Source organism: Pollicipes pollicipes, unplaced genomic scaffold (genome assembly GCF_011947565.3).
Source record: "Pollicipes pollicipes isolate AB1234 unplaced genomic scaffold, Ppol_2.1 Scaffold_3447;HRSCAF=4054_pilon_pilon_pilon, whole genome shotgun sequence".
Taxonomy (NCBI): domain Eukaryota; kingdom Metazoa; phylum Arthropoda; class Thecostraca; order Pollicipedomorpha; family Pollicipedidae; genus Pollicipes; species Pollicipes pollicipes.
Genome location: NW_023596297.1, coordinates 9,249,307 through 9,273,332, shown reverse-complemented (window position 1 = coordinate 9,273,332; position 24,026 = coordinate 9,249,307). Strand labels below are relative to the sequence as shown.

At 62.5% G+C, this 24,026-nt stretch overlaps 1 protein-coding gene across 1 annotated transcript in view; it reads left to right on the top strand.

The window, feature by feature from the left end:
• The window catches only part of LOC119091253 (spectrin beta chain, non-erythrocytic 1-like), an 85,805-nt gene that overhangs the window by 38,119 nt on the left and 23,660 nt on the right, over window positions 1-24,026 (top strand). The window contains 36 exon segments of the mRNA XM_037213921.1: window positions 43-268; window positions 776-907; window positions 1,377-1,598; window positions 1,924-2,132; window positions 2,395-2,572; window positions 3,739-3,848; window positions 4,173-4,263; window positions 4,739-4,951; window positions 5,451-5,642; window positions 6,599-6,815; window positions 7,111-7,340; window positions 8,034-8,132; window positions 8,304-8,395; window positions 8,781-8,972; window positions 10,466-10,625; window positions 10,973-11,155; window positions 11,700-11,743; window positions 12,160-12,286; window positions 12,509-12,648; window positions 13,102-13,372; window positions 13,960-14,043; window positions 14,045-14,143; window positions 14,146-14,226; window positions 14,722-14,852; window positions 15,468-15,604; window positions 16,002-16,150; window positions 16,501-16,719; window positions 17,061-17,198; window positions 17,504-17,662; window positions 18,293-18,438; window positions 20,523-20,637; window positions 20,977-21,093; window positions 21,756-21,926; window positions 22,339-22,539; window positions 22,865-23,017; window positions 23,736-23,914. Coding sequence (XP_037069816.1) covers window positions 43-268; window positions 776-907; window positions 1,377-1,598; window positions 1,924-2,132; window positions 2,395-2,572; window positions 3,739-3,848; window positions 4,173-4,263; window positions 4,739-4,951; window positions 5,451-5,642; window positions 6,599-6,815; window positions 7,111-7,340; window positions 8,034-8,132; window positions 8,304-8,395; window positions 8,781-8,972; window positions 10,466-10,625; window positions 10,973-11,155; window positions 11,700-11,743; window positions 12,160-12,286; window positions 12,509-12,648; window positions 13,102-13,372; window positions 13,960-14,043; window positions 14,045-14,143; window positions 14,146-14,226; window positions 14,722-14,852; window positions 15,468-15,604; window positions 16,002-16,150; window positions 16,501-16,719; window positions 17,061-17,198; window positions 17,504-17,662; window positions 18,293-18,438; window positions 20,523-20,637; window positions 20,977-21,093; window positions 21,756-21,926; window positions 22,339-22,539; window positions 22,865-23,017; window positions 23,736-23,914 — 5,607 coding nt within the window.

The window sequence follows — 24,026 nt, the reverse complement described above, 5'->3', positions numbered from 1 at the left end:
TCGGGCCCGACTGACGGCGGCGCCGGCCGCGGCGCTCGCCAGGTTCCGGGAGCGGAGCGAGATCGAAGCGCTCTTCTTCGACATCAACACCAAGCTGAAGGCGCTCAACAAGCCGGCCTTCTCGCCGCCTGAGGGTCGGCTGATCCACGACATCGAGAAGACGTGGACGCAGCTGGACAAGGCCGAGCACGCGCGCGAGGTGGCGCTGCGCGCCGAGCTGCAGCGTCAGGAGAGGCTTGAGCAGCTCGCCTACAAGTTCGAGAGGAAGGTGAGCGGATGGACGAGAGAGACAAAGAGAGCGCGCGCGGCGCAGACCGCTGCGGGCGCTCTGACCGACGGGGTGGAGGCGGACAGGGGGTTGAGGAGTGAGTGGTGGTAGTAGATAGAGTGACGGGATTGGGAGGGGAGGGAGGGCAGAGCGCTGTAGATGGCGGTCGCTAGAGGCTGTGGCATAGAGAGACAGCAGTTACGGGAACAATCTGGTGTGAGGCTGCTCCGGATGTTATGCAGTTGAACCCTGGAATGACCGGGAGTCCCACTTTGTGTGTATTTTCGCGCAGGTCCTCCAGTGACTCGCGACGATAAACCACACTTGTTTGGCAACCCTCGGACGGATTTGTGAAACTACTGACCGCTGACCACTGACCACTGATCTCTGACCGCTGACCGCTGACCACTGACCACTGACCACTGACCACTGACCACTGACCACTGACCGCTGACCACTAGCCACTGAGCGCCGACCGCTGACCGCTGACCTCTTCTCCGTCCGCAGGGCGTACTGCGCGAAGGCTACCTGAAGGAGATGATTCAGGTGCTGTCCGACCCGCGCTACGGCAGCAACGTCACACAGGTGGAGGCCACCGTGAAGAAGCACGAGGCCATCAGCGCCGACATCCTGGCTAGGGTAGGTGGGCCCGCCGGCGCTCTCCCGCGGCCCGTCCGGGCGAGACATCTGCTCTCCGTGTGTCGACCCTCGGCCGCTGCGCGACGTGTTGTGTCCACTGGGCAACAGCTGCCTTCGATACTCGAATGCCTTTTATTATGTTTTGTTCTCTCGTTTGCTGTCCCGAACAGTCACCGCAGCGAAGGCTGAGCGAAGGTGATGGGGAGGTGATATATAGCTGTGCGGTTTGATCACTGACAGCTTTAGACTCTGACGGCATGTTGTCATGACAACTCATGATATGCAGCCTGTTTATTCTGACGCATGTTGTCTGGCTGTGGCCTCGTGCTGTGCGCTAGATGTGGTATGTGCTGTGGTGTTGGCCTAGTTGGTGTGGTTAAGCCCTAAATGGTCAGTTGCGCCTGAGAGCGGCTCGTGGGGCGCCGCAGAGCTCGTGGGCTGACCTAGATGCCCCCGTCCTGTCCGCCAGAGGGAGCGGTTCGCCGACCTGGTCAGCATGGCCGACGAGCTGGAGCGGGAGGGCTACCACGGCGCGGCGCGGGTGCGCAGCCGCGAGCAGCAGGTCACCAATAGGTGGCAGCACCTGCTGCAGCTGCTTGACAAGCACAAGCAGACGCTGTCCAGCTTCTCTAGCTTGATGACGATCCTGCGGGAGATCGACACGGTGACGACCACCATCCGCGACATGGAGGTGCGTGGCCTCCTCCCGACCCGCTACCGTCTGAGGACAGCAAAACAATCCGTCGGCTTTATGGATCGAGCCTTTTGTTTAGTGTTGCTGCGAGCGACGGAAGAGGGGCGGGGAGGGGGGGGGGGTGGGCGTTGGGATCACTGCGTGCCCCCTCGTGTCGAATGGGTACATCTGGTGTGCGCTTGTCACGGTCATCAGGCTCCGGGACGGGACAGAGGCGCGTCGCGTCATCACACGTCGTAGATACGATCCTACGGTGGCTGTCGTGTTTGTGGCGCGCCGTCCGAGCTGGCGGCCGTGACCCGGCCCCCGGCCTCGTCCTCAGAGTCAGGTGCAGTCGGAGGCGGCGGCCGGTCACTTGCTGGCTGTCGAGGACCTGATCCAGAAGCACAGCCTGATGGAGTCGCAGATCTCCAGCATCGGCGAGACCATCCAGCGGCTCAACAAGCAGGCCAACCAGTTCATCGCCGCCGGACACAAGGAGACGCCCGCGCTCCAGAAGAGGCTGCAGACGCTCAACGACGAGTACAAACAGTGAGTGGCGCGCGCCGTCTGGCGGCGGGACGGCGGCCTCTCGGCGCCGGCTGTGGGCTGCTCCACCTTAGGCCGGCCGCCCTGTGCATGGCCAAATGGTCTCTTTTGTGATGTTGGCCGGCCCGCCGACCTGGCGGATGTCGGCACCATTGCCGGTGACTGGGCTCATCCGTGGTGGGTGCGTACCGGCGCGGCGGCTGGCGGCTCACAGCTGAGGCTGGTGGCTGGCGGCTGACTGACGGCTGACCCCGGTCTGACGCAGCCTAGTGGACGAGAGCGGCCGACGCAGCGAGCGGCTCGACGAGTGGCGGAGCTATCTGCAGTTCGTGCAGGACTGCGAGGACGAGGAGGCCTGGCTGGTGGAGAAGCAGCGCATCTGCACGGCCGGCATCACCGCCAAGGACCTGCGTGCCGTGCTCGCCATGCATCAGAAGCACAAGGTAGGCGCTGGCGGCTGGTTCCGGTGCGGCCGGTGGTGCTGTTGACGAGGCATGTGCCCCGACACCCAGGCCACAGGACCGGTCCCGGGCTCTGATGTCGATGGTGGAGGTTTGGCGGTATAGCCCAGGCTCGGAGCAGCCGAGGTGGTGGCTGAGGTACCGGTCGGCGGTCAGTGAGCGGCGCCGCATGCGGTGGCGTGACAGGTGGACCGGTGAACCGCCCGTGGCGCGCGGTCTATGCGTGAGCGATGCCCGATCCGCCGCACGATAAACATCCGGCGTGCCGTGCTGATGTGTGTGACGCCGCGTGACCCGGAGCAGCCCCAGCAGCGCGCTGGCGCGAGGTGCCGGGCTTGTGCTCGGCATGAGCTGGGGATCTGTGGTGGTGGCCGCCAGCCGCGAGGGAGGGTGGTGCCGGGCTGGGGCGGACAGGGGCGCGCCAGGGCCGCGTCGCTGCTGTACGGCTGACCCGTGCTCTTCCGCTGGCGGTAGGGGAGTGGCAGCACTGGTAGCCCGTATAAGGTGAGCCGCCGGGCGGGTCCGGCAATGGCCGTCCGCCCGCGCCGCAGTGTCGTCGGCTCGGCTGTCCGCGCTGTCCTCCGTACGAGCTCGACAGGGGTGTCAGCGGTGGCGGCGCCGCCCATGCAGAACTGCCAGCTGTCTGCTCTGCCAGGGGCTTTTCTGAGCAGGCTCGGGGCAGGATGTACCTGGTTGTCGGCCAGTCGTTCCCGCTGTGCGTCGCGTGCTGTCGTAACGCGTTTGTGGAGTCGGTGGCCCGGGGTATGCCAGCCTTTCGCAGGGACGCTGCGCGCTAGCAGAGCAACGAGCTGTAAATTGCCAACTTCCTTGTTACTTCGTTATGACGTCCGCTGTGCAACAGAGTTGCAAACTCTGCTTGCGGCTGGCTTATGCGTCCACAGCCATGGTGTCTGTGTTTCACGCTGAGAAGGCGAAGCAAGACTTCAGGAAGTCTTCAGCAAGACTCTTGGCTGGGTTTGTTCCGACCGTCATCCGCTACTACCTGTTGCCCTTGTCCTATCTTGTGTTTGGTATCAATGCACTCAAATTCGACGGCATGTGGCAGTCCATCGCTGACGGTTGTGCAGTCTCGCGGACCTCCGTGCGGTGCAGCCGGCGCTCCTCGCTAACGCACGAGCTTGGCGCAGGCGCTGGAGGACGAGATGCGGGTACGGCGGCCCAAGACCGACAAGATCTGCCGAGCCGGCGAGCAGCTGACTGAGGCCAAGCACCCGCAGAGCGCCGACATCCACGCCAGGTGACGCCTCCGGCCGGCGCGCCGCGCTCGTCGCCAGTCCTGGCGCGGCAGGAGCGCCCGACACACGGCCGCCGGCCTCCGCGTGACGGTCTGGGAGTCGGCCGCGGGTGGGCGGGTCACGATACGGACCGTTTGACGCTGTTGGGGCGCGGGCAAACAGTGGGTTCACGTCACTAGACCACCCACGTCTGGTGTGGCCGCTGCCTGTGAACACACCCTTATGGAGCTGCTGACACAAGTACCAGGAACAGCGGCGCGCTCATGATCGCATGGTCAACGTGACGTGAAGTGGTGACGTGTGACGGCGTGTTTCCACTGTCCCAGGATCGTGAGTCTGAAGCAGAAGTACGCTGAGCTGGAGGAGCTGGCCGCCCAGCGGCGCCGACAGCTGGCCGAGGCCGCCGAGGCTTACCAGGTCAGTCCGGCCCGGCGACCGGGCGGCCGAGCTCCCTTCGACGGCACGCCACGGCCCGTCCGTCCGTCTCCGGGCATATGGGGAACACCCTCTCTATCGGTGAAATCTCGGGCTCGCCTCAAGGAACCCGTTGGGACGACCGCCCCTGCTGGCTAGTCAGCCGACTGACGTCCGTCTCCTCCGTCTGTCTGCGAAGCACTAGATCCAGCCGTGGGCTGGCCCCCGACGCTGGTAGGCGGGTGCCAGCGGTATCCAGCTTATCTCCGCGGCATCCTGTGGTGTTATTGCTTTCTGGAACTCTGAACGACGCTCTGTACGGTCCGCGTGTGCCCTCCGTGTCTGCATCTGTACCGGCGCGAGCGCTGATCACAGCCGCGCCTCACGTGGTGATCAGACGCGCTGTGTACGGCCGGCGCCTGGTCGGCCGAGCCGGGCGCCGTCGGCCGCGCGTTACCACCGCCGCCGTCTGCCGCAGTTCTACTCGGACGCCAACGAGGCCGAGTCGTGGCTGAAGGAGAAGAGGCCGCTGGTGGCGTCGGCCGACTGCGGCTCCGACGAGCCCAGCGCCGCCTCGCTGCTCGCCCGGCACAAGGACACGGTGGGCGAGATCAACGCGTACCGCGACGACATCACGGCGCTGGCGGCGCAGGCCGATAAGCTGCAGAAGGCCGGCATCACCTCCCTCAGCGTGAGTGGCGGGCGCGTGTTGGCGTAATGACGTGGGAGCCGGGCCACATACCAGCGACGGAAGCTCTTGATCAAGATGTCGTAAGCGTTTGTCAGGCCGCTCTGTTTTCAGTGGGCGAAGATCAATGCAAAGGTCTCAGATTTTTGGCCTGGTGATCTATTATGGACACCATACAGACATGCTCTCGAAAACAAAAACCACCGGATGCACCATCTCTAAACCGAGTCAACCGAAACTTTGTTCGCCTCGTGGCAGCGGGCATGTTGGGCCGCGTACCACGAATTTCCGCGTGTTCTCGCGCGCCCTTCACCTGAGCGCGTGTATCTTGCTAGTGCCGCGAGTTTGACGCCGTTGCCGTGCTCGGTGGCGCCGGCGAGGTCCGCGCGATGGCTGGTGTTTGGCAGCTCCGCCCGGTGTTGCCGAGCCCAGCCCTGCCGTGTGCATGACGGCAGCTGTGTGCGTCTGCCGACCGTAACGGCGCCCTGCGCATGCGCGGCAGCTGTCCGGGGCACCCGAGCTGGCCGAGGTGGAGGAGTGGAGCCAGGAGACGCGGCTCGTGCCCAAGGAGGTGTGGGAGGACGAGCCGGTGGAGCGCACCGAGCACCGCATCGTCACCGAGGAGCGCAAGATCCCGCAGGTCAAGGCGCTCTACCCCTTCCAGGGCCAGGACATGCAGATGGCCAAGGGCGAGGTGAGAGGCGCGGGGCGGGTCGCAATGGTGTCGGGCCGCGCGCGGTGTGCGGAGGACCTCCTCGGGGAGCGGCAGCCTCTGCTGCTGAGTGGCTGTCGTGACGTCAGGTGTGGTCTGGGCCTGACCGTGGTGGCACGAGACGTGCGGTTGTGCATGTGTACTTGGGACGCGCGCCAAACTCAGACGAACCGCGCGGAATAACCATAGTCATGGTCAACGTTCACTAAAATCGCAGTCATCATCATGGCCAGACCCGACCAGCTACGGACGTAGCAGATGACCTGCTGTCGGAGATGTAGGTAGTTCCGCCGCCTGAGTGGCTTTTGCTGAGATTCCTCAGCAGGGTGATGTGGTACGGCAGCTTGGGTTGATTTGTTTGGATCATTATATACACTGGCCCGGAGTGACAGAGTAGTCTTAACGTCTCTGTTGAGTGCTGGAGTTATATTACACTTAATTTTGCGTGTGCCTTGCTTCACGGGTGCGGCGTTTTGATTGCGGATCTGTCGATCAGCAGCGCTCTATTCTGCGCCCATGGTGCTATGCGGTCCCCACACTGGTACGCTTTACGCCACAGCGAAAATTTGCCGTCTGGTCGTGCAATGTTGCACATACGCTCCTCAAAGTCTTGGTCTTGAGGCCACAGTGGGGGCCCGCTGTGCTCCAGTCGCGTGTGGTCGCACGCACACACGCAGGCCTCAAACTCACACCCTCCACGCTACAGCGGGAGAGTTGTGTTTTTGCCATGTGGTGTTTCATCTGAATTGGCTCCGTCAACGACTGGATAGCTCTGCCGACCACCCAGCCCCTCTCCCGGTCTCAGCAGTCATCCTCCCGCGGGGCCAAACCGCTGTCAGCCACTGGTCGGCTTCGGACGTGACTGCAGAGTCATGATGACGATGGCTGGCACGTCTGGCCAGTACCTGCAACGCACCCTACGCCGCCTCTCTCCCCAGGTGATGTTCCTGCTGAGTCGGACCAATACGGACTGGTGGAACGTGCGCAAGGCCAACGGACAGGACGGCTTCGTGCCGGCCAACTATGTCAAGGAAGTCGAGCCCAAGCTGGTCACCATGAAGGTAAAGAAGCCTGAGGTGGTGCGGGATGTCAAGAAGGTCAAGAAGACCAAGATGGTGCGGCAGACGGTGCCGGTGAAGCGCACCAGGCCGGCAGGTGAGCGCGCCGGCCTCGGCCGTGGCGTTCGGCATGTCAGCGGCGGTAGAGTGGCGGCATTGTGGCGTCAGTGTCGCAGAACGGAGTACGGTCGTGTGTCATTGCTTAATGTGCTACTTTGAACACGCTGCTCTTAAGTCACGCAACGAGCACGTCCTACGCGGCGCGGTCAGTGCACTGTGCCGGTGATGTTGGTGATATCACTTAGGTTCGCGGGATCAGTCGCACATCGGCCTGAACCTGGCCACGAAGTGGTGCACCCCTCCCCCTCACGCCCCGCCCCGGGCGTCGCCAGAGCCGCGCGATGACCAGCTCATCTCGCGCCGCGTGTCGACCATCGAGTCGTCGTACGCCGAGCTGGGCCGGCTGGCCGACCAGCGCCAGACGCTGCTGCAGGACGCCATCCGGCTCTTCCAGTTCAACCGCGAGTGCAACGACTTCGAGGTCTGGATGCGCGACAAGGAGAAGTTCCTCAAAACGGACGAGCCCGCGCAGACAGTGGAGGCGGCGAAGCACGCCTTCGAGGTCAGTGGTGGGCACAGGGTGGGGGCGGGGGGGGGGGGGGGACGGGGATCTGATGGCCCGGGAACCCAGGCCCCGAGAACAGCCAGCATCTGGTGACGGTGTATGGGGCGCGGCGTGAGTCTGTACATTCCGCCAAGGCGTGCTGTTCTCTGTCTTCGTTTTTGGTAAGGTTTGGTTACTTTTGGGTGGTGTCAAAATTATCATCTATGCCCATTAATATGTGGCTTTCATTCGACGTAAACTTCCATGAGTTAATGATGGCAGAAATAATGGGGACAGTCGAGCACAGAGGCATGGCAAAAGTCAGCGATAAAAGCGGCAGCTTGTGTGCGCTGGTGAACGCTCTACACCGGACATCTCGCTGCCAGCCCCGCGTATTCAGGACAGGTGTGGCGCGAAGATGCCCCGCCCCCCCCCCCCCCCCGCGTCTGTACTGGTAAGCCTTCTGATGGCTCAGTGCTGCTCTTTTGTGATTTCCGCGGCAGCGTCATCGACTCACCCAACGGGAGCTGACCTATTACACGGTCTGATGACGCAAACGCTGTTGAACTTCGCATTCGATATCAGACACTTGTTTGCGTCTTTTACCTATGACATTGTATGCTTTAGCGTGCCATGTCTTGGTTGTCCGGCTGGACGATGAATGAGCGGTGATGATGGTGATGATGGCAACAATATCCCGGCTGTTTTCAGAAATTCCTCACCGATATGGTGGCAGCTTCGAAGCGCATTGACACCATCGACGAGATGGTCGCAGAGTTTGTCAAGGAGAAGAACACCCAGATCGACAAGGTAAGCCCGAGTGAGCAGTTACGGGTGACTCTTGCTCGTGCGCTCCCTACCGCTAAAAAGAAGACTGCGTCTAATGTCGTTAGTCTAGAGTAACGACAGATTGCGTGCCTTTTCTCCAGCTATGATAGTTGAATCTCAGTCGCTGACACGGACCGGTCTGACCTTGTCTAGGTGAAGCAGCGGCAGCGGCAGATCCACAGTCTCTGGGACCACCTGAACCGGCTGAAGCAGCAGAAGGAGCGCAGTCTAGAGGGTGCTTCCAGGTAGGCGACTCTCCGGGGACCTTCGGTGTCGTGATGGGTCAGGAGGGGCGGAGTCGAATCCCGACCAACCAATTATGAGGGGAGGGGCTTCTGGGAAGTGTCCGTTGTCGTGCGTACGGATGATATATTGTTTGGGCTTTTTGGCACTATAACCTGACCATGCATTCTCATGACCCGTGCGCATTCCCATGCGGTCGCAGTGTCGCACTTTATTGACATGTGTCTACACCACGCTCGCTCCATACTGGCCCAGAGACGTCAAAAGCTTGTTGGCGAGCTCGGCAGCTCCCGGTTGCGATCCGACCGGGGAAGAGACGCTTTCCCGCTGGTCCTGTGTGAAATTGCGCTTAGCCGGCGTCCTGACCAGCTCATGCGCTGCCGCCAGTGTGGAGCTGTTCGGCCGCACGTGCGAGGAGGCTTCCGATTGGATGATGGAGAAGATGGACAAGATGGAGACAGAGTCGCTGGGCGCCGACCTGAAAACGATCCAGGCGCTGCAGCGTCGCCATGATAACCTGGAGCGCGAGCTGGCGCCCATCGAGGAGAAGGTCAAACGGGTGGCCGCGCTCGCCAGCTCGTGAGTAGAGCCAGCCGGCCGACCGCGCCGCGCTCCGCCGACTGTGGGGCGATGGTCCTCCTTCCGGCTCTCTGTCACAGATGGCTGCCCCCAGCAACCTGGCTCATGGGCCGCCTTCTGGCTTATGTGGCTAGAAGGCGGTCCATGAGGAATTTTAATCCACGGGGTGAATTTAGTTAGTGTAGTTAATGGTATCTCATGACTTCAACGAAAATGTTGAGGAATGCAATATTAAGTGAAAGATTGGTGACAAAATCTGTGTCACCGTCTCTACTTATGGCCTGGTGTATCCTGATGGTGGCCGCAGCGTGCTGTGGTGGGGACCGGTTTTGGAAAGGGCAACATTGATAACTTCCAGGCACAGTATGACGTCCCCATTGGTTGGACAGGCTTGCCGATCGCTGGATGATTTAGATAGCGGCACGTTCACACACGCCGAACAGCTGGTTTCATGCCTACATCTGCCCTGGTTGCCGAATTTTGGCATCAAGTTCGGCGGATCATCCGTGGTTTGGGCACAATTCCGCGCGATAGTCCGCTTGCAGTTTTTGCCAGAACAGTATTCCGTTTTGACCGTCGTAAGTACTTATATCACGTCGCTGAAAGTTTCGGTCGCCGAGCTCTAGGCCTGTTCTCAACGCGTGTGCCTCAGCTTGATAAGGGTAACAAAATTGACGTTTTTATTTCTAGTTGATTGGGGTGATCAAAAAGTGGTAATATGGCAGCGCTTAGAGATGCGCTGCCTGATCAGACAGCCCGCTCTGACTTAGATTGAAAATATTACAGTGCATCTCGTCTATAAGTCGGTTGCCTCTTACTGAATAGTTGGTGGTGATTACACGGTGGCAAAGGTATTTGTCGCTGAAGAGCTAGGCCCTCCGGTTAGGTAGCTGAAGACTCGCTTGCCCCGTGGCCTCGCTCGCAATAACTCATTTTACTTTTCATTAACTTTTAACCAATTGTTTTCTCTTGATGCGTCATAGCGAAGAGTTTTAAATTTGTGATGCCTCCTTAACGCATGAATTCGAAAAACCAACAGACAACATATACAAATCGAAAAGCCGACAGCTGCTATTTTCACTAAGGGATGCTGCGCGAAACCTTTGTATGACGAACGGGGGTCGTGAGTAGCGTGAGCCCGTCCTGGACGGTGATGCGATATTGCCGTCTTCGTGACTCGGGCCCTGGCGTCCCGCGGCATGTCATAGTCTTCCGTTCGACCAGTGACACCGGGAGCAATCGGCCCTGTGGCAGCCAATGGTGCCTGGCTTGGAACCGGTCCCGACCGCGGCACACTGGGGCGGTCACTGTGTGATATTGTAACAAAGGTTAAGCTGCTCATGCAGGATGTTACCAAAACTTTAAAAGAATGTAACATTTTACAACGTAACGTGGAAGTGGCTACCATCCGATGCTCGCTGCAATAATGTATTAGCCGATACCTTGAAGCAGAGTTGCATAGTGTAACGGTGTGCTCGTCTCGTGCTGCGCAGAGTGAAGGCCTCCTACCCGCACGAGCTGGCCAACGTGACGACGCGCCAGAAGGAGGTGAACTCGCTGTGGGACAAGGTGCGGGAGAAGGCGACGCAGCGGCGCTTGCGGCTCGAGGACGCCGTCGGCACGCAGATCTTCATCAACCAGGCGCAGAATCTGGTCAGTGATGGTCCGCCACCCGGGCGCTAGGTCGGTCTCTTCAACTGGCAATGGGATATGTGATGCGATAATTGTATTTATTTACGATATCAAACGCGTGGAGACTCGCTCGGAAGAGTGTGATCTTGTGGCCAATGATCAGGTGATTCGTCAGTGTTATTTCAGCCAGTTGGATTTCAACGCCAGGACACTCAGATCATACCCACAAATTGGGCGTCACAACCCTGGCCATTCGTTAAGCCGTGTTGGACCTTGATCTGCGTCCGCCACGCGTGGCCGGGCGGTGCGCATGCGCGTGTCGCTCTGGCCGTCGTCTAACGTCTCCCTCTTCCCCTCCCTCTCTCCAGCTGTCGTGGGTGGACGAGGTGAAGGCGACACTGAACGCCAGCGGTCCGGCCACCGACGTCCACACGGCCGAGGCGCTGCTCAAGGCGCACCAGGACCTGGGCGACGACGTGCGCGCCCACCAGGACGAGTACGTCAGGCTCGCGACGCGGCCGCCCGCTGAGCGGCGCCAGAGGAGGCCCAGGGCCGACACGAGGGGACGGAGGCGGGCCCGCTCCCGAACACCACTGAACCTGGGCGACGTCTCCGATTACAGAATGCATATATACAGTAAAGATAGTGCAGATAAAGACGCCTCAGTTTGATGGGTTGTATGTTGTCAACGGCAATACATGATCATATTTAAAGTACATACGAGAAAAGCAATTACAATTGTCCACACAGCACAACCCAAAATATAACACGTAGAAACATGCACGTCGAATCACCTGGATCCCCGCTCGATGAGCGGGCGGAACGAGTCGAGAGGGGAGCGAGAGAAGCGAGAGTGTTCAGTGGCAGCACTTGGGACTGCAACGTTATGGCACAAAGGAGCACTGAAATACCATTTTGCTGCTTGTCACCGGTGAGCCGCCGCCAGACTGTCTGTTGGGGTGCGTGGCGGCTCGATCTGCATACGTGGCGCCAGGCGGGTGTCTCAGTGTCGTGCTGCCGCCGCAGGTTCGCCGAGCTGACCGAGCTCGGCACCAAGCTGCTGAAGAAGAGCGGCGGCGACACCAAGCAGGTCAGGAGCTGGCGGTGCGGCTGCAGGAGGAGCAGCGAGCCATCCACAGGTAACTGAGCGCCGCTGTGCGCGCGCCGCCCGGCTGCGGCCGACGTGTTCGGGCTCGCCTGGTGGGCCGTCGTCAGCCTGGCGCGTGCCGGCGCCGCAGAGTGGGACCTCACCCACTGATCGGTCGGAGCGACCAGCTGGTCGGGACGTCAACGGAAGCGTTACCCGCAAGCGAGTCGGCAGTCCGTGGCTGCAGGCTTGGCCGGCTCTCTGTGTCGGCGTTAGGTTCTACTGTCGAGCGCTGGCGTGGCGTTGGTGCGCTGCTCTGCCCCCCTGCCGCGGAACTCAGTCTGTGGCAACAGGCCTAGTTGTCTCTCGGTGTCGGTGTTGGTTCGCCGTCCAGCGCTGGCGTGGCGTTGGTGAGCTGCTCTGCTCCCCTGCCGCGGAGCTCAGTCGCCGCTCTCTCCCGACTGGCAGAGGCTGGCAGGAGAAGGACGCCTGGCTGCACCAGCTGCGCGACCTGCAGGTCTTCAACCGCGAGGCTGACCAGATGGACGCCATCACCAGCGGACACCAGAAGTTCATGGAGCTCACAGACCTCGGCGTGAGTACACGCCGGTCGGCCCCCGAGTGAGCACTCGCTGTCGGGCCCCGAGTACATCCGTGTCGGCGCCGATGCTGCTCCTCCCGCCATCTGTGCGGCTCCTTATGGTGTGCTGGCTCAAGCCCCGTCAGTATACCTGGCTGTGTGGAACCGACGCATGGCCGCCGTGTTTTGACGGCGCCCTTCTGGATTTGATCTGATTCTGTCGTCGATGCCTTCCAGGATTCGCTGGACGCCGTGGAGGGTCTCATCAAGCGTCATGACGACTTTGAGAATACGCTGGCGGCTCAGGACGAGCGGCTGAGAGCGTTCAGCGACACCGCCGACCGGCTGGTGGCCGCCAGACACTACGACAGCAACAGGTGCGTCCGGCGCCGGATCGTGACGGTCAGAGGACGGCTAGTCGCCGGACTGTGACGGTCAGGCTGCCCGCCGGACCGTGACAGTCAGAGGATGACTGTCGGCCGGACCGTGACGGTCAGGGAACGGCTGCCTGCCGGACCGTGGCCGGAATGACCAGAATTCATTGTTTTTTGGTGTATTTGGCCCGCGTCATGGTGCTGACCCGTGCCATGTCATACCCAGCTCTAGTCTGTGACCAGGCGGTGGTCTGTGAGTCACTCGGATGGGATATGCTATTCGAATTTTTTGTTCAGTAAATGTGCACGGCTCTGTGCTCTAGTGACTCCGGTATATATTCCTGTGAGTAGCCGGCCGGCGCCATTGCCCCCTCCCCTGCGCCGGCGTCATGTACCAGCGGACTGGCTGGGCACCGGTCACGTCACTGGCGGTGACGCTGTGTGGTCGGCGGGCAGCATCTCCGAGCGGCGGGACCAGGTGCTGGCGCGCCGGCAGCAGACGCGGCAGCGGGCCACCGAGCGGCACCAGCAGCTGCTGGCCGCCCAGGCCTTCTACGAGTTCCTGGCCGACTGCGACGAGCTGCGGGGCTGGATCGGTGACAAGGCCCGCTCCGCCGCCGACGACAACTACCGCGACCTCAGCAACCTCGAGCGCAAGCTGCAGCGCCACGAGGCGTTCGAGCGCGAGCTGCGCGCCAACGAGGGCCGCCTGAGGAAGCTCAACAAGGTGCGCGGCTGGCGACGGGGCTGTGGCCGCCGCTCGGGCCAGGCGGTGGATATATCCGCTTCTCGGGTCAGGCGGTGGATATATTTGCCGCTCGGGCCAGGCGGTGGATATATCCGCTGCTTAGGCCAGGCGGTGGATATATCCGCTGCTCGGGCCAGGCGGTGGATATATCCGCTTCTCGGGTCAGGCGGTGGATATATCTGCTGCTCGGGCCTGGCGGTGGATATATCCGCTGTTCAGGCAGGGCGTTGGTTGGGTCCACTGCTCGGAGCAGGCACCTGCACGGCGTTTGTGGGTATCTGATTTGGGATGATGGAATTGTCCGAACACGATGGACGACTGGCGTGCTGAGTTTGACTGGCCGCCGTACCGTGTCGCCGTGCCCGTTGTCTGCAACCGCCTGCGCTGAGTAGGACGTGTCTGCGCTTCACTTGGTTCGATGGGCCGCTCGCTGCGTTCTGCCCGTAGACTGAGAGATGAGCCCGCTCTCCGGTCTTGATGTCAGTCCCGAGGCGTGTGTTGTGTGCCTGGCACGGCTGCCCGGCACTGCGATCCAGAGCGGGCACTGAGTCGTGCCGCGGCCGCAGGTGGGCCAGGAGCTGGTCTCGCACGACCACTACCAGACACCGGCGATCCAGAGCACGCTGACGAGCCTGAACGCCGACTGGGAAGGAGCTGTGCCGGCTGACGGCCGAGCGCGGCGCCAACCTGCGCCAGGCGGCCGCCCTGCACGGCTACAACCGCACGCTGGACGGCGCGCGCGCCAAAGCTCGGACGAACTGAGCAAGGCGCTGCAGTCGCAGGACCTGGGCACCGACCTGCGCAGCTGCAAACAACAGCTGAAGAAGCACCAGGTTAGTGGGCCGCTGCCGGCACCTGTAGCTCTCAGCCGCGCTCCGGTAAAGACCTGTGGACGGGATAGTAGTGAGGAGGGCATCCAGTAGAGCGGATGACGTAGAGGTAGCACGGGCAAGAACAGCCGGATTGTGGAGTGTCGGCGGGTTCATGTGTAGGCCCACTACGCTCAGAGCTCTCAGCGAGCCCTCGTCCGACCGGCTGACGAACAGGTGTGGCGCACCCCGTGACAGCTGCCGCTGCTGTTTGGCCAGAATTCAGCATAACTGCAGAACAGCAGCTTACCACCCCACCGGACAGATATGAGATCCCGCTGAACATGTTAATCTGATGTACCCGATGCCAGCCGTGCTCATGATCGTCTGCAAACGATCGACGGCGCGTGTAGCTGGTGCGCGCCGCTGTGGCGACGGGCCTGGATGCAGCCTTCGCCCAGACCCGGAGGCCATGGGACGCGCCTGACGGCCGTGGGCGCTGACCACGTTCCGCTGCAGGCGCTGGAGCTGGAGATCGGACTGTTCGAGTCGAAGATCGCTGAGCTCGTCAGCTGCGGCCAGGAGATGGCGCAGGAGGGACACTTCGACGCAGAGAACATCGTGGCCCAGTGCAACGCGTCCAAGGACAGGTGAGCGATCCTTTCGCACGGTGTTGTGGAGGGGAGGGACGGGCTGATGCAGGTAAGCCTGCGGTCCTTCCGCGCCCACACAGCTAAGAACACTGGTTCTTAAGCATGCGTGCGTTGTCTGCCGCGCGTGTTATGTGAGCTCGGAGCGCACAGGTCCGACTGCCATGAGGAGAAGCGCCCAGCTGACGCTGCTCTGACACCGCTCTGGCTGCTCTGGCGCCGCTCTGACCGCTCTGTCGGGTCTAATGCCGCTCTGATTGCTCTAACGCCGCTCTGATCGTTCTGACGCCGCTCTGGCCGCTCTGACGTCGCTCTGACTGCTCTGACTCCACTCTGACCCCTCTGACGCCGCTCTGATCGCTCTGACGCCGCTCTGACCGCTTTGACAGCTCTGATGCCGCTCTGATCGTTCTGACGCCGCTCTGACCGCTCTGACGCCGCTCTGACCGCTCTGACGTCGCTCTGACTGATCCGACTCCACTCTAACCCCTCTGACGCCGCTCTGACCACTCTGACGCCGCTCTGACCACTCTGACGCCGCTCTGGTTGCTCTGACAGCTCTGACACCACTCTGATCGCTCTGACGTCGCTCTGACGCCAATCTGACCGCGGCAGGTTCGCCGAGCTGAAGGGGCCGATGGCGGCCCGGCGGCGGGCGCTGGAGGAGGCGCTGCGCTACCACGAGTTTGCCGCCAGCCTGGACGCCGAACTCCAGTGGATCGCCGAGCACCAGCCGGCAGCCAGCTCCGAGGGTAGGACGGCGCGCGCACACGCCGGGCATGGCAGCTGGCCGTCGCACGCCCGTCTGGTGGGGTTGTGAACACCGCCGGATGGGGTGTCAGACGACTGTGCAGTATGTCAAGCTCGTGACATGTGTAAACTCTATCGTGGATGCTGTGGGAACACTCAGCTGAATGGTCTTGAATAGGGCGGTGAAGCTGTCAACTAAACAGGCAGAGACGAACGGTGTACATGAACTGGCATTGCGGCTCACATTCTTTAATCATCGCATGCTTTACCGACATCTGGCTTGTTCGGTCTGGTGCTGATACGGCCTCGTCGTCGCCGTGTGGCGTGCGTGGCCGGATGTGGGTGTGCCGTGGGTGGCGCGGGGCGTCGCCGGCCGTGACGGTCGACTGGGACTGGCAGCGCTGGGGCTGACGCTGCACGAGGCCCAGAGTCTCTCCAAGAAGCACGCCAAGCTGGAGGCCGAGCTGCGCGGACACCGGCCCGTCATCGAGAAGGCCGTGCAGACGGGCGCCGCCCTGGCCGCCGAGAAGCGGCCCAACGCTGACGAGGTGCGTCGGCCCCGGTGCGGCGCCGCACGCCCGGCCAATCGGCAGGACGGGTTGTCTCAGATACGGAAGGGATGGAGGATCGGGAGCGACCGTGGGAAACGGACAGGTGTTTTCATATGCCCGTTACGAAGCAGGTGTCCATCACTTGTGCTTACTTTTTTATGCACGACTTGTTTTCACCCCTATTTGTGTGGGTTTTTCCAATCGTATTGGCTCAATCCAGCTGCTGAAATGCTGAAATGATTTAAGCACAGGTAGGCAACATGAGATGTTTGTCTGTAGATCCTGGAGCGGTGTCCATAACTGCAGATGACCTGGGGTCACGCGCTGACCTGCCCGTCTCTGTGCAGATCCTGGAGCGGTGTCGGGAGCTGCAGACGGCCTGGGATAACCTGAGGTCGTCCGCTGACCGGCGCGCCAGCCGGCTGGAGCTAAATCTGGCGGCACAGCAGTTCTTCGCCGAGGCGGACGAGGTGGAGAGCTGGATGGCGGAGAAAACGAACGTGTTAACCGGAGCCGACTTCGGCAAGGACGAGGACGCAGCCGTCAAGCTGCTCACCAAGCACAAGGTTCGGGGACGCACACTGTCAACGCTGGTCCGGCCTCCCAGAGGCACCTATCTGTCGATGGGAGGGAACACTGTAACTGTCCCGACCATGCGGGGTGGGGTTGGTGTACTGACAACGGGGCGCAGCATCGTCTTGGAACGCAGGGCTCGGCCTGGCCAGAACTCGTGATGAGTTTGTCGCGCCGCCATTCAGGCGTGTCGGACCCGACACCGCCTGATGTCGCTCCGGAGTGGGAGTGTTCCGGAGCGCTCCCTGGCCAGTATGTCTGCTGTGCTGTCCGTTCGTTATGCTGTAGCGTCCTGATCGCCTGCCGCTCTGACGTGTCGTGAGCGGGCCGGCAGGCTCTGGAGCTGGAGCTGGACTCGTACGCCGGCCTCGTCAAAGAGATGAGCTCAGTAGCTGACACCATGGTCAAGTCCAGTCACCCGGACGCCAAGATGATCCAGCAGCGCCAGCACCTCATCAACCAGCAGCTGAAGGTGAGTCGCTGACGACGGCTGCCGCCCGCCAGACCGGGCGGCTGCACGGTTTGGCGGCCCCGCCGCGTCACAGCTGGTCGCAGAACGGCGCTGGCCAGACTGAGCGAATGACATGGGTAGACCCTGTGTTGGTGACATGTGCCAACTTGTGTCCTCGACGCGGATCGCCGCCGGCCAGTTGTTTGCTCTGCCGTGGCGCATGCCGTCCCCTCGTCCGTGGCGCGTGGCGCCCCCCCCCCCCCCCCGTCGCCGCTCCCGGTCCGTGCCGCGTGCGTGACGTGACGGGTGTCGGTGTCGGCGGTCAGGACACGCAGCGGCTGGCCACCCAGCGCCGCCAGCGGCTCGTCGACAGCAAACACCGGCACGAGTACTTCCGGGAGAGCGACGACCTGGAGCGCTGGATCGCCGACCAGCTGCAGGCGGCTGCCAGCGACGACTACGGCCAGGACTACGAACACCTGCTGGTAAGCTGCGGGCGGTGCGCGGCGTGTGCCAGCCGACCCGGACGGCGCGGGCACTCATGGCTCTGTCAGTCTAAGTACGCGCGAGGTTAATTCGGAATCAGTTTGTATCGCGTCAGAATCTTAAAAATTTGGACTATCATCCGACTGGAAATTCTGCATACAAGGATTGAGAATGCCTTGAATCTGCCTATATTACTTTAGGTTCTCATATTTGATAGTCTAGTTCGTAGTATTATATTTTATAACATGTTTCATAGCATCGTTTGCTATGTTGTTTTTTTGTAGTGTGGCGTAACGAGTAAGGCATTGATGTAACGACCCGAAATTAACGAACGTTTTAACGAGCCTAAACCTGAAAAGCCACCTCGTGTATGGCTGTCAAGCAGGCAGAATACAAATACAAATCAAAGGAAGGCCATTCGACCTACAGCTCACGACCGTATGTTCAGCTCGGAGCGCGTGGATGTCAGGCTGCTGTAAGGTCAGTTTGCAGCCGTTACGACACAACGTTAAACGCGACCAAAAGTTTGGAGCACGACGCGCTGGGCGGTGGTCGGATAGCGCTCTAGATTTGTGTGGCGCGTGACTGGGGATGCCCCTGACGACCTCTGTGCTCGGCCGCCGTCCTAGATCCTGCGCAACAAGTTTGAGGATCTGAAGCACCGCGTGGAGGCGGGCTCGGAGCGCTTCAATCAGTGTGACGAGCTGGCCAGGAAGCTGATCGCCAGCGAGAACCCGTACGCAGCGGACATGGACCGGCGCCAGGACCAGCTGAGGTGAGCCGGCCGCGACGCCGGGCAGGGGGACGAGACCGGCGCCGCCGGGGAGGGGACGAGACCGGTGTCGCCGGGGAGGAAACGAGACCGGCGTCACCGCCAGGGAGGGGATGAGACCGGCGCCATCGGGGATGGGACGAGACCGGTGTGGTGAGGGAAGGGACGAGACCGGTGTCGGCAGGGAGGGGACGAGACTGGTGTCGCTGGGGAGGGGATGAGACCGGTGCCATCGGGGAGGGGACGAGAGCGGTGTCGCCAGAGAGGAGACGGAGTTGCCGCCCCCCCCCCCCCTCACCCCCACCCGTCCGGTCAGGTGTGGGTCTCAGCGGGTCTTCCGTCGGCCGAACGTTCGACGGAAGCGCTGATTTAGACATTTCTACAGATTTGGTTTGGTTTATATTCATTCATGTTGGAGCTTCCCCGGGTCGCAAGCGGACTGTTGCATTTGTGTTGTTCGTAGGACCTTTGTTAACAGTCGTCCGGTCGGCGCTCTGGGTACTTTCGTCGAACGCCGTGCCGTTGTCGCGCATGTTTTCCGGGATCTCCTTCATTATACTCTTGTTCGCATCCACTTAGTCGCGGCGACTGTTCCGGTTGGCTTGCTGGTGGGATGACCGGGCTCATCCGATAACGACGGATTAATATCCACTTCTGTCTAACGATGACCCTGTTGCTCCTGACGGCCTTCTCCCACTCTGTCTGCTGTCTAACCCGGCACGCGACGGCCGGCGCGCGCGCTAGCGCCGCCCGGCCGCGCGTGCCGCCGGTGGCGGTGTGTGCGCGTATGTGTTCGCGCGGGCCTGCGCCCCCTCTGCCGCTCGGCCAGCCAGAGGTGATCCCATGCGCCTGCTCTGTCCCGCCGCGTACAGGCCCGGCCAGAGCCAGGACGCCACAGATGTGGCCAAACGTCACGCGGTGATCAGGTGAGCCGCTTGTGCCGCCACCGCCGCCGCCGCCGCTGCATGGGCGGACTCCGCCTGCTGCCTGTCCGCCAGGGCGCTGGTCTGCTGTATGGCATGACGGGGGCGGTTTGTTGTGTGTATGGGAGCATGGGCTGTCCCGGCCGTCCCGGAGCTCCGCTGTCCAACGAGTGCATGCGCTCGCGCTTCCGCTTGATGTGTGCGCGTTTGTGGCTGACGTCACGTGTCTGGTGCCGGCTCTGAGGCGGGCGGTCAGGACACAGCGCCGCGCACTAGAGACGAGCGCTGCCTGTGGGCACGGACGACGGGCACGCGGCGTGCAGGCGGCAGCGATGCCGCAACTAGAACACAAACACTGTCTCGGAAGTCGGAGCACAAACCCACCGTAGTGAGCGGCAGCACGCCGGCAGAGCAGTCCGGTGTCGAGTGCGGTGAGGGGGTCCGGCGCCTGAACTCTGCTGAACAGAGCTGCGGGCCGACCCCCGGCGACATGTGGCGGTCCTGCCGGCCCTCAGCACGCCCCACCCGTCACTGCTGTTCACGTGCCGTCGCAGGGGCTTGCAGGCGGCGCGGAGAGCTGCACGGGACGTCACCGGCGCCGCCTGTTCTGTGGGTTGAACGCATGGCGTGTCCGTGATGTCGTGCTGACCGGGCCTAGCAGCTCGGTGCGGTGTTGCCTGACGCTTGTATAGAGCAGTGCACACGGTGCGGTCACAACACGCTGTAGTCTGAGCGGGGGCAGGGGGCTTAGGGAGGTAGCGGCCGTCGCCCCGGCCAGCAAGAAAACGGTCTGCTGGGGAGAACGCGTCAAATGACATGGAAGCGGGATGCTCTGGACTCTGTCGCAAAGAGGGCGGGAAGGAAGGTTAATGTGAGCGGCGGGCGGGAAGGAAGGTTAGTGTGAGCGGCGGGCGGGAAGGAAGGTTAATGTGAGCGGCGGGCGGCAAGGAAGGTTAATGTGAGCGGCGGGCGGGAAGGAAGGTTAATGTGAGCGGCGGGCGGCAAGGAAGGTGAATGTAAGGGCGAATTCCGATCTCCGTTGACTGAGCCAGCTGGAGCAGAAAGTGAAGCTGCCTGCCGATACCGTGTGGTCAGACCCTCGTCAGGGGCGAGCGCTGTGAGCTGCTGTCCATGTCTGTAACACGTGCTGTATGGTGACGCCAGAGGCCAGTGGGTGCAGCTGCTGGAGGTGCTGGACGCCCGAGATGAGAAGCTGACGGCGGCCGGCGAGCTGCACAGGTTCAACCGGGACGTGGCCGAGTCGCTGCAGCGGATACAGGTCAGCGCTCCGCGCCGCGCCGGCGCCGCCCGCACCCCGCGGCGGCGCGCCGCGTGGTGTGGACGGTATGGCGCGCTCTCCCTGTGCGATGCACACGCACGCGGTGTCGCTTCGGATGTGCACTGTCTGATTTGGACCGTATGACGTTCGAAAGGCGGCAGTCAGGTCAGGCGGTGCCTGCAGGGTGCTATTTGACCCCGGCCCGGGGCGCTGTTTGGCTCCGACTCAAGACGCTTTCTGACCTCGACCCAGTGCGTTGCCTGTCCTTGACCCAGTGGGCCGTCTGAGCCAGCGGTCGGACTGAGCGTGCTCCGCTGACAGGAAGTGACGCCTTTGCAGGAGAAGTACGCCCAGATTCCGGACGACCTGGGCCGCAGCCTGCAGGCGGTGCACGCGCTCATCCGGCGGCACGAGGGCTTCGAGAACGACCTGGTGGCGCTCGAGGCTCAGCTGCAGGTACGGCGCCGGCGGCCTTCAGTGTGGCCCGGCGCGCCGACCGGGGTCGTTCGCCGATCTCGCGGTCCGGTCGCGCTCGTGTCAGCATCGTGGCTGAGTTACTGCGGCGTCCCGGAGCCGTCCCCGTCCTATGGTCGACCCTCGCCCAGCGACAGTGCGGCATTCCGCCGGTCTGGCCCCGGCTCCTGCCCTGCCGTGACCCCGTGTGTCGCCGGCCGGTGTGGTGAGCGGGCCTGGTCTGACCTCGGCTCCTGCCCTGCCGTGACCCCGTGAGTCGCCGGCCGGTGTGGTGACCGGGCCCGGTCTGACCTTGGCTCCTGCCCTGCCGTGACCCCGTATGTCGCCGGCCGGTGTGGTGACCGGGCCCGGTCTGACCTTGGCTCCTGCCCTGCCGTGACCCCGTGTGTCGCTGGCCGGTGTGGTGAGCGGGCCCGGTCTCACCTTGGCTCCACCCCGCCGTAACCCCGTGAGTCGCTGGCCGGTGTGGTGACCGGGCCCGGTCTCACCTTGGCTCCACCCCGCCGTAACCCCGTGAGTCGCTGGCTGGTGTGGTGAGCAGGCCTGGTCTCACCTTGGCTCCACCCCGCCGTAACCCCGTGAGTCGCTGGCCGGTGCGATGAGCGGGCCCGGTCTCACCTTGGCTCTGCCTCGCCGTAACCCAGGTGCTGGTGGACGACTCGGCCCAGCTGCAGGAATCGTACCCGACCAACGCCGAACACATCGCCGAGCAGCAGCAGCTGGTCGTCGGCAGCTGGGACCAGCTGCATCAGCGCGCCGCTCAGCGCAAGGAGGAGCTGCAGGCCAGCCTCGAGCTGCAGCGTTTCCTCACACAGGTGGGCGCCGGCTAGTTGGCGCTGCCTCAGACGCCGGCCGCTGGCAGGACGCTGCTGAAGCGATCTTGGTTAGGCTGGCCTGTGATCGAATTTGTACTGGTGCGAGAGGGGAATGCCATCTGGTTGGATTGCTGGAGACTGGAGGAGGTTTAACGTAGCATGTGTCTTGGAGCAGCCTTAAAATCAATAATAAGATGTGTGATTTTGTTCTGCACGAAGCTGCGCAAGATATCGTCAGACGTCACCAGCACCAGACCCCCGAGCAGCCGCCCGGTTGCTTTGTCAGATGAGTGACAGTATGGGCCCACCAGCCCGCCGCCCGGCTGCGGTGGTGGCTGTGCGCCCGGTGTGGCGCGCGCGCGTGAGGCGCCGCTGGCGCGTGACTAGCTGACGGCCGGCCGGCCCGCTCCAGAGCCGGGACCTGATGACGTGGGCGGCCGACCTGCGCGCCGGCATGCTGACCGAGGAGGCCGTGCGCGACGCGGCCAGCGCGCAGGCGCTCAAGACGGAGCACGACCGGCTCAAGGCCGAGGTGGAGGCGCGCGAGGAGAGCTTCACGGCGCTCGTGCAGATGGCCGAGACCATGATCCAGGACGGACACTACGCCTCCCAGGTCCGTCGGCCCGCCGCCTGCCCGCCGCAGCCGCTGTCAGCTCTGCTCACTCGGCTGCCGACTGAACGCACTCGTCTGAAAAAGGGCGGCTGTTATCAATATTGACAATCTTTGCGTGGCTGTTGATGTGTTGCGGCAGGTTTGTCACCAATTTTTTTTTACTGATAGTGGAGAGCTTTACTTGTCAACACAGCTGGAGTGGTATGATGCCATCTTCTGCGAACGATCCGGTTTCATTTTCGGTAGTGTGGTAGGAGAGCTTATAGTATCTTTCAGCGGCCGTGTGCTGGCAGTTCGGACTCTGACCGTCGGTTTTGTCCGGCAGGAGGTGCAGGAGAAGCTGGAGCAGGTGCTGGAGGAGCGGAAGAAGCTGCACAGCGCCTGGCAGCAGCGTAAGATCTACCTGGACCAACTGATCGACTACCACTTCTTCCTGCGAGACGCCAAACACCTTGACTCGGCCAGCAGTCAACAGGAGGTGTGTGAGGCGCCGCCTATCATTGACGGCCGGCGCTTCCGTCTGCCGAGCGGGTGTGGCGGCACTGTGCCTGGTGCCGGCCTGCCCAGCGGCTGTGGAGGCAACAGAGCGCCTTGTTAATTATCGACGTTGCCATGCGCAGTCCGGTCTGTTGATGAAGAATCATTAGAGGCACGGATTGTTTTGAGATGAGGATGATTTGCCGCCTTTCCGAGTTCGCATGGTCGAGGACGTTGGGTTACACGGTCGCCTTTTGAATGCGACACCGAGTGACTCGTCTGGTTTCCGAGCGAGGTGGGAGATGCACAGAGCGTCCAACACTAACTCGCGTTCAGGCAGGCATCCCAGCAGGAACGGGGATGATGTTAAAACGTTGGACACATTCCATGGGTCGAGCACAGCTGGCCGGTGCGTGCAGACTGTGTCTGGATGTGATGTGGGATCTGTAGCTAGCGTTCGGGGCCGGCCTTGGCGGCTGACGGTGCTCCGGTCAGCCGTTGCCTGTGCTCTGATCGGCCACTGCCGGTGCTCCGGTCGGCCGCTGGCCGTGCTCCGGTCGGCCGCTAGCTGGTGCTCCGGTCGGCCGCTGGCCGGTGTCGCGGTCAGCCGCTGCCCGGTGCTCCGGTCAGCCGCTGCCGGTGCTCCGGTCGGCCCGCTCTCCGTGCTCCCGGAGCGCCGACCCCGGTCAGAGACCAGCCGTCCTCTCCCCGTGCCGCAGGCGGCGCTGTCTAAGGCCGAGTTCGGCACGACCGTGGACTCGGTGGAGGCGGAGGTGCGCCGGCAGGAGGCGCTCGACCGGCTGGTGGGCGTGCAGAACGACCGCCTGTCTCAGCTGTCCGAGCACGGCAGCAAGCTGCTGCAGCAGAACCACTTCCGCAGCCCCGAGATCAAGCAACGGTGAGAGCGGCGGACGTGCGGCGGCGGCGCGGCTGCTGCAGCCGGGCCTGGCCGGCCGCCGGCTGGTGCTGAGTCCCGGTGCCGTCGGAAGGCCGGCGCCCTCCGCACGGCT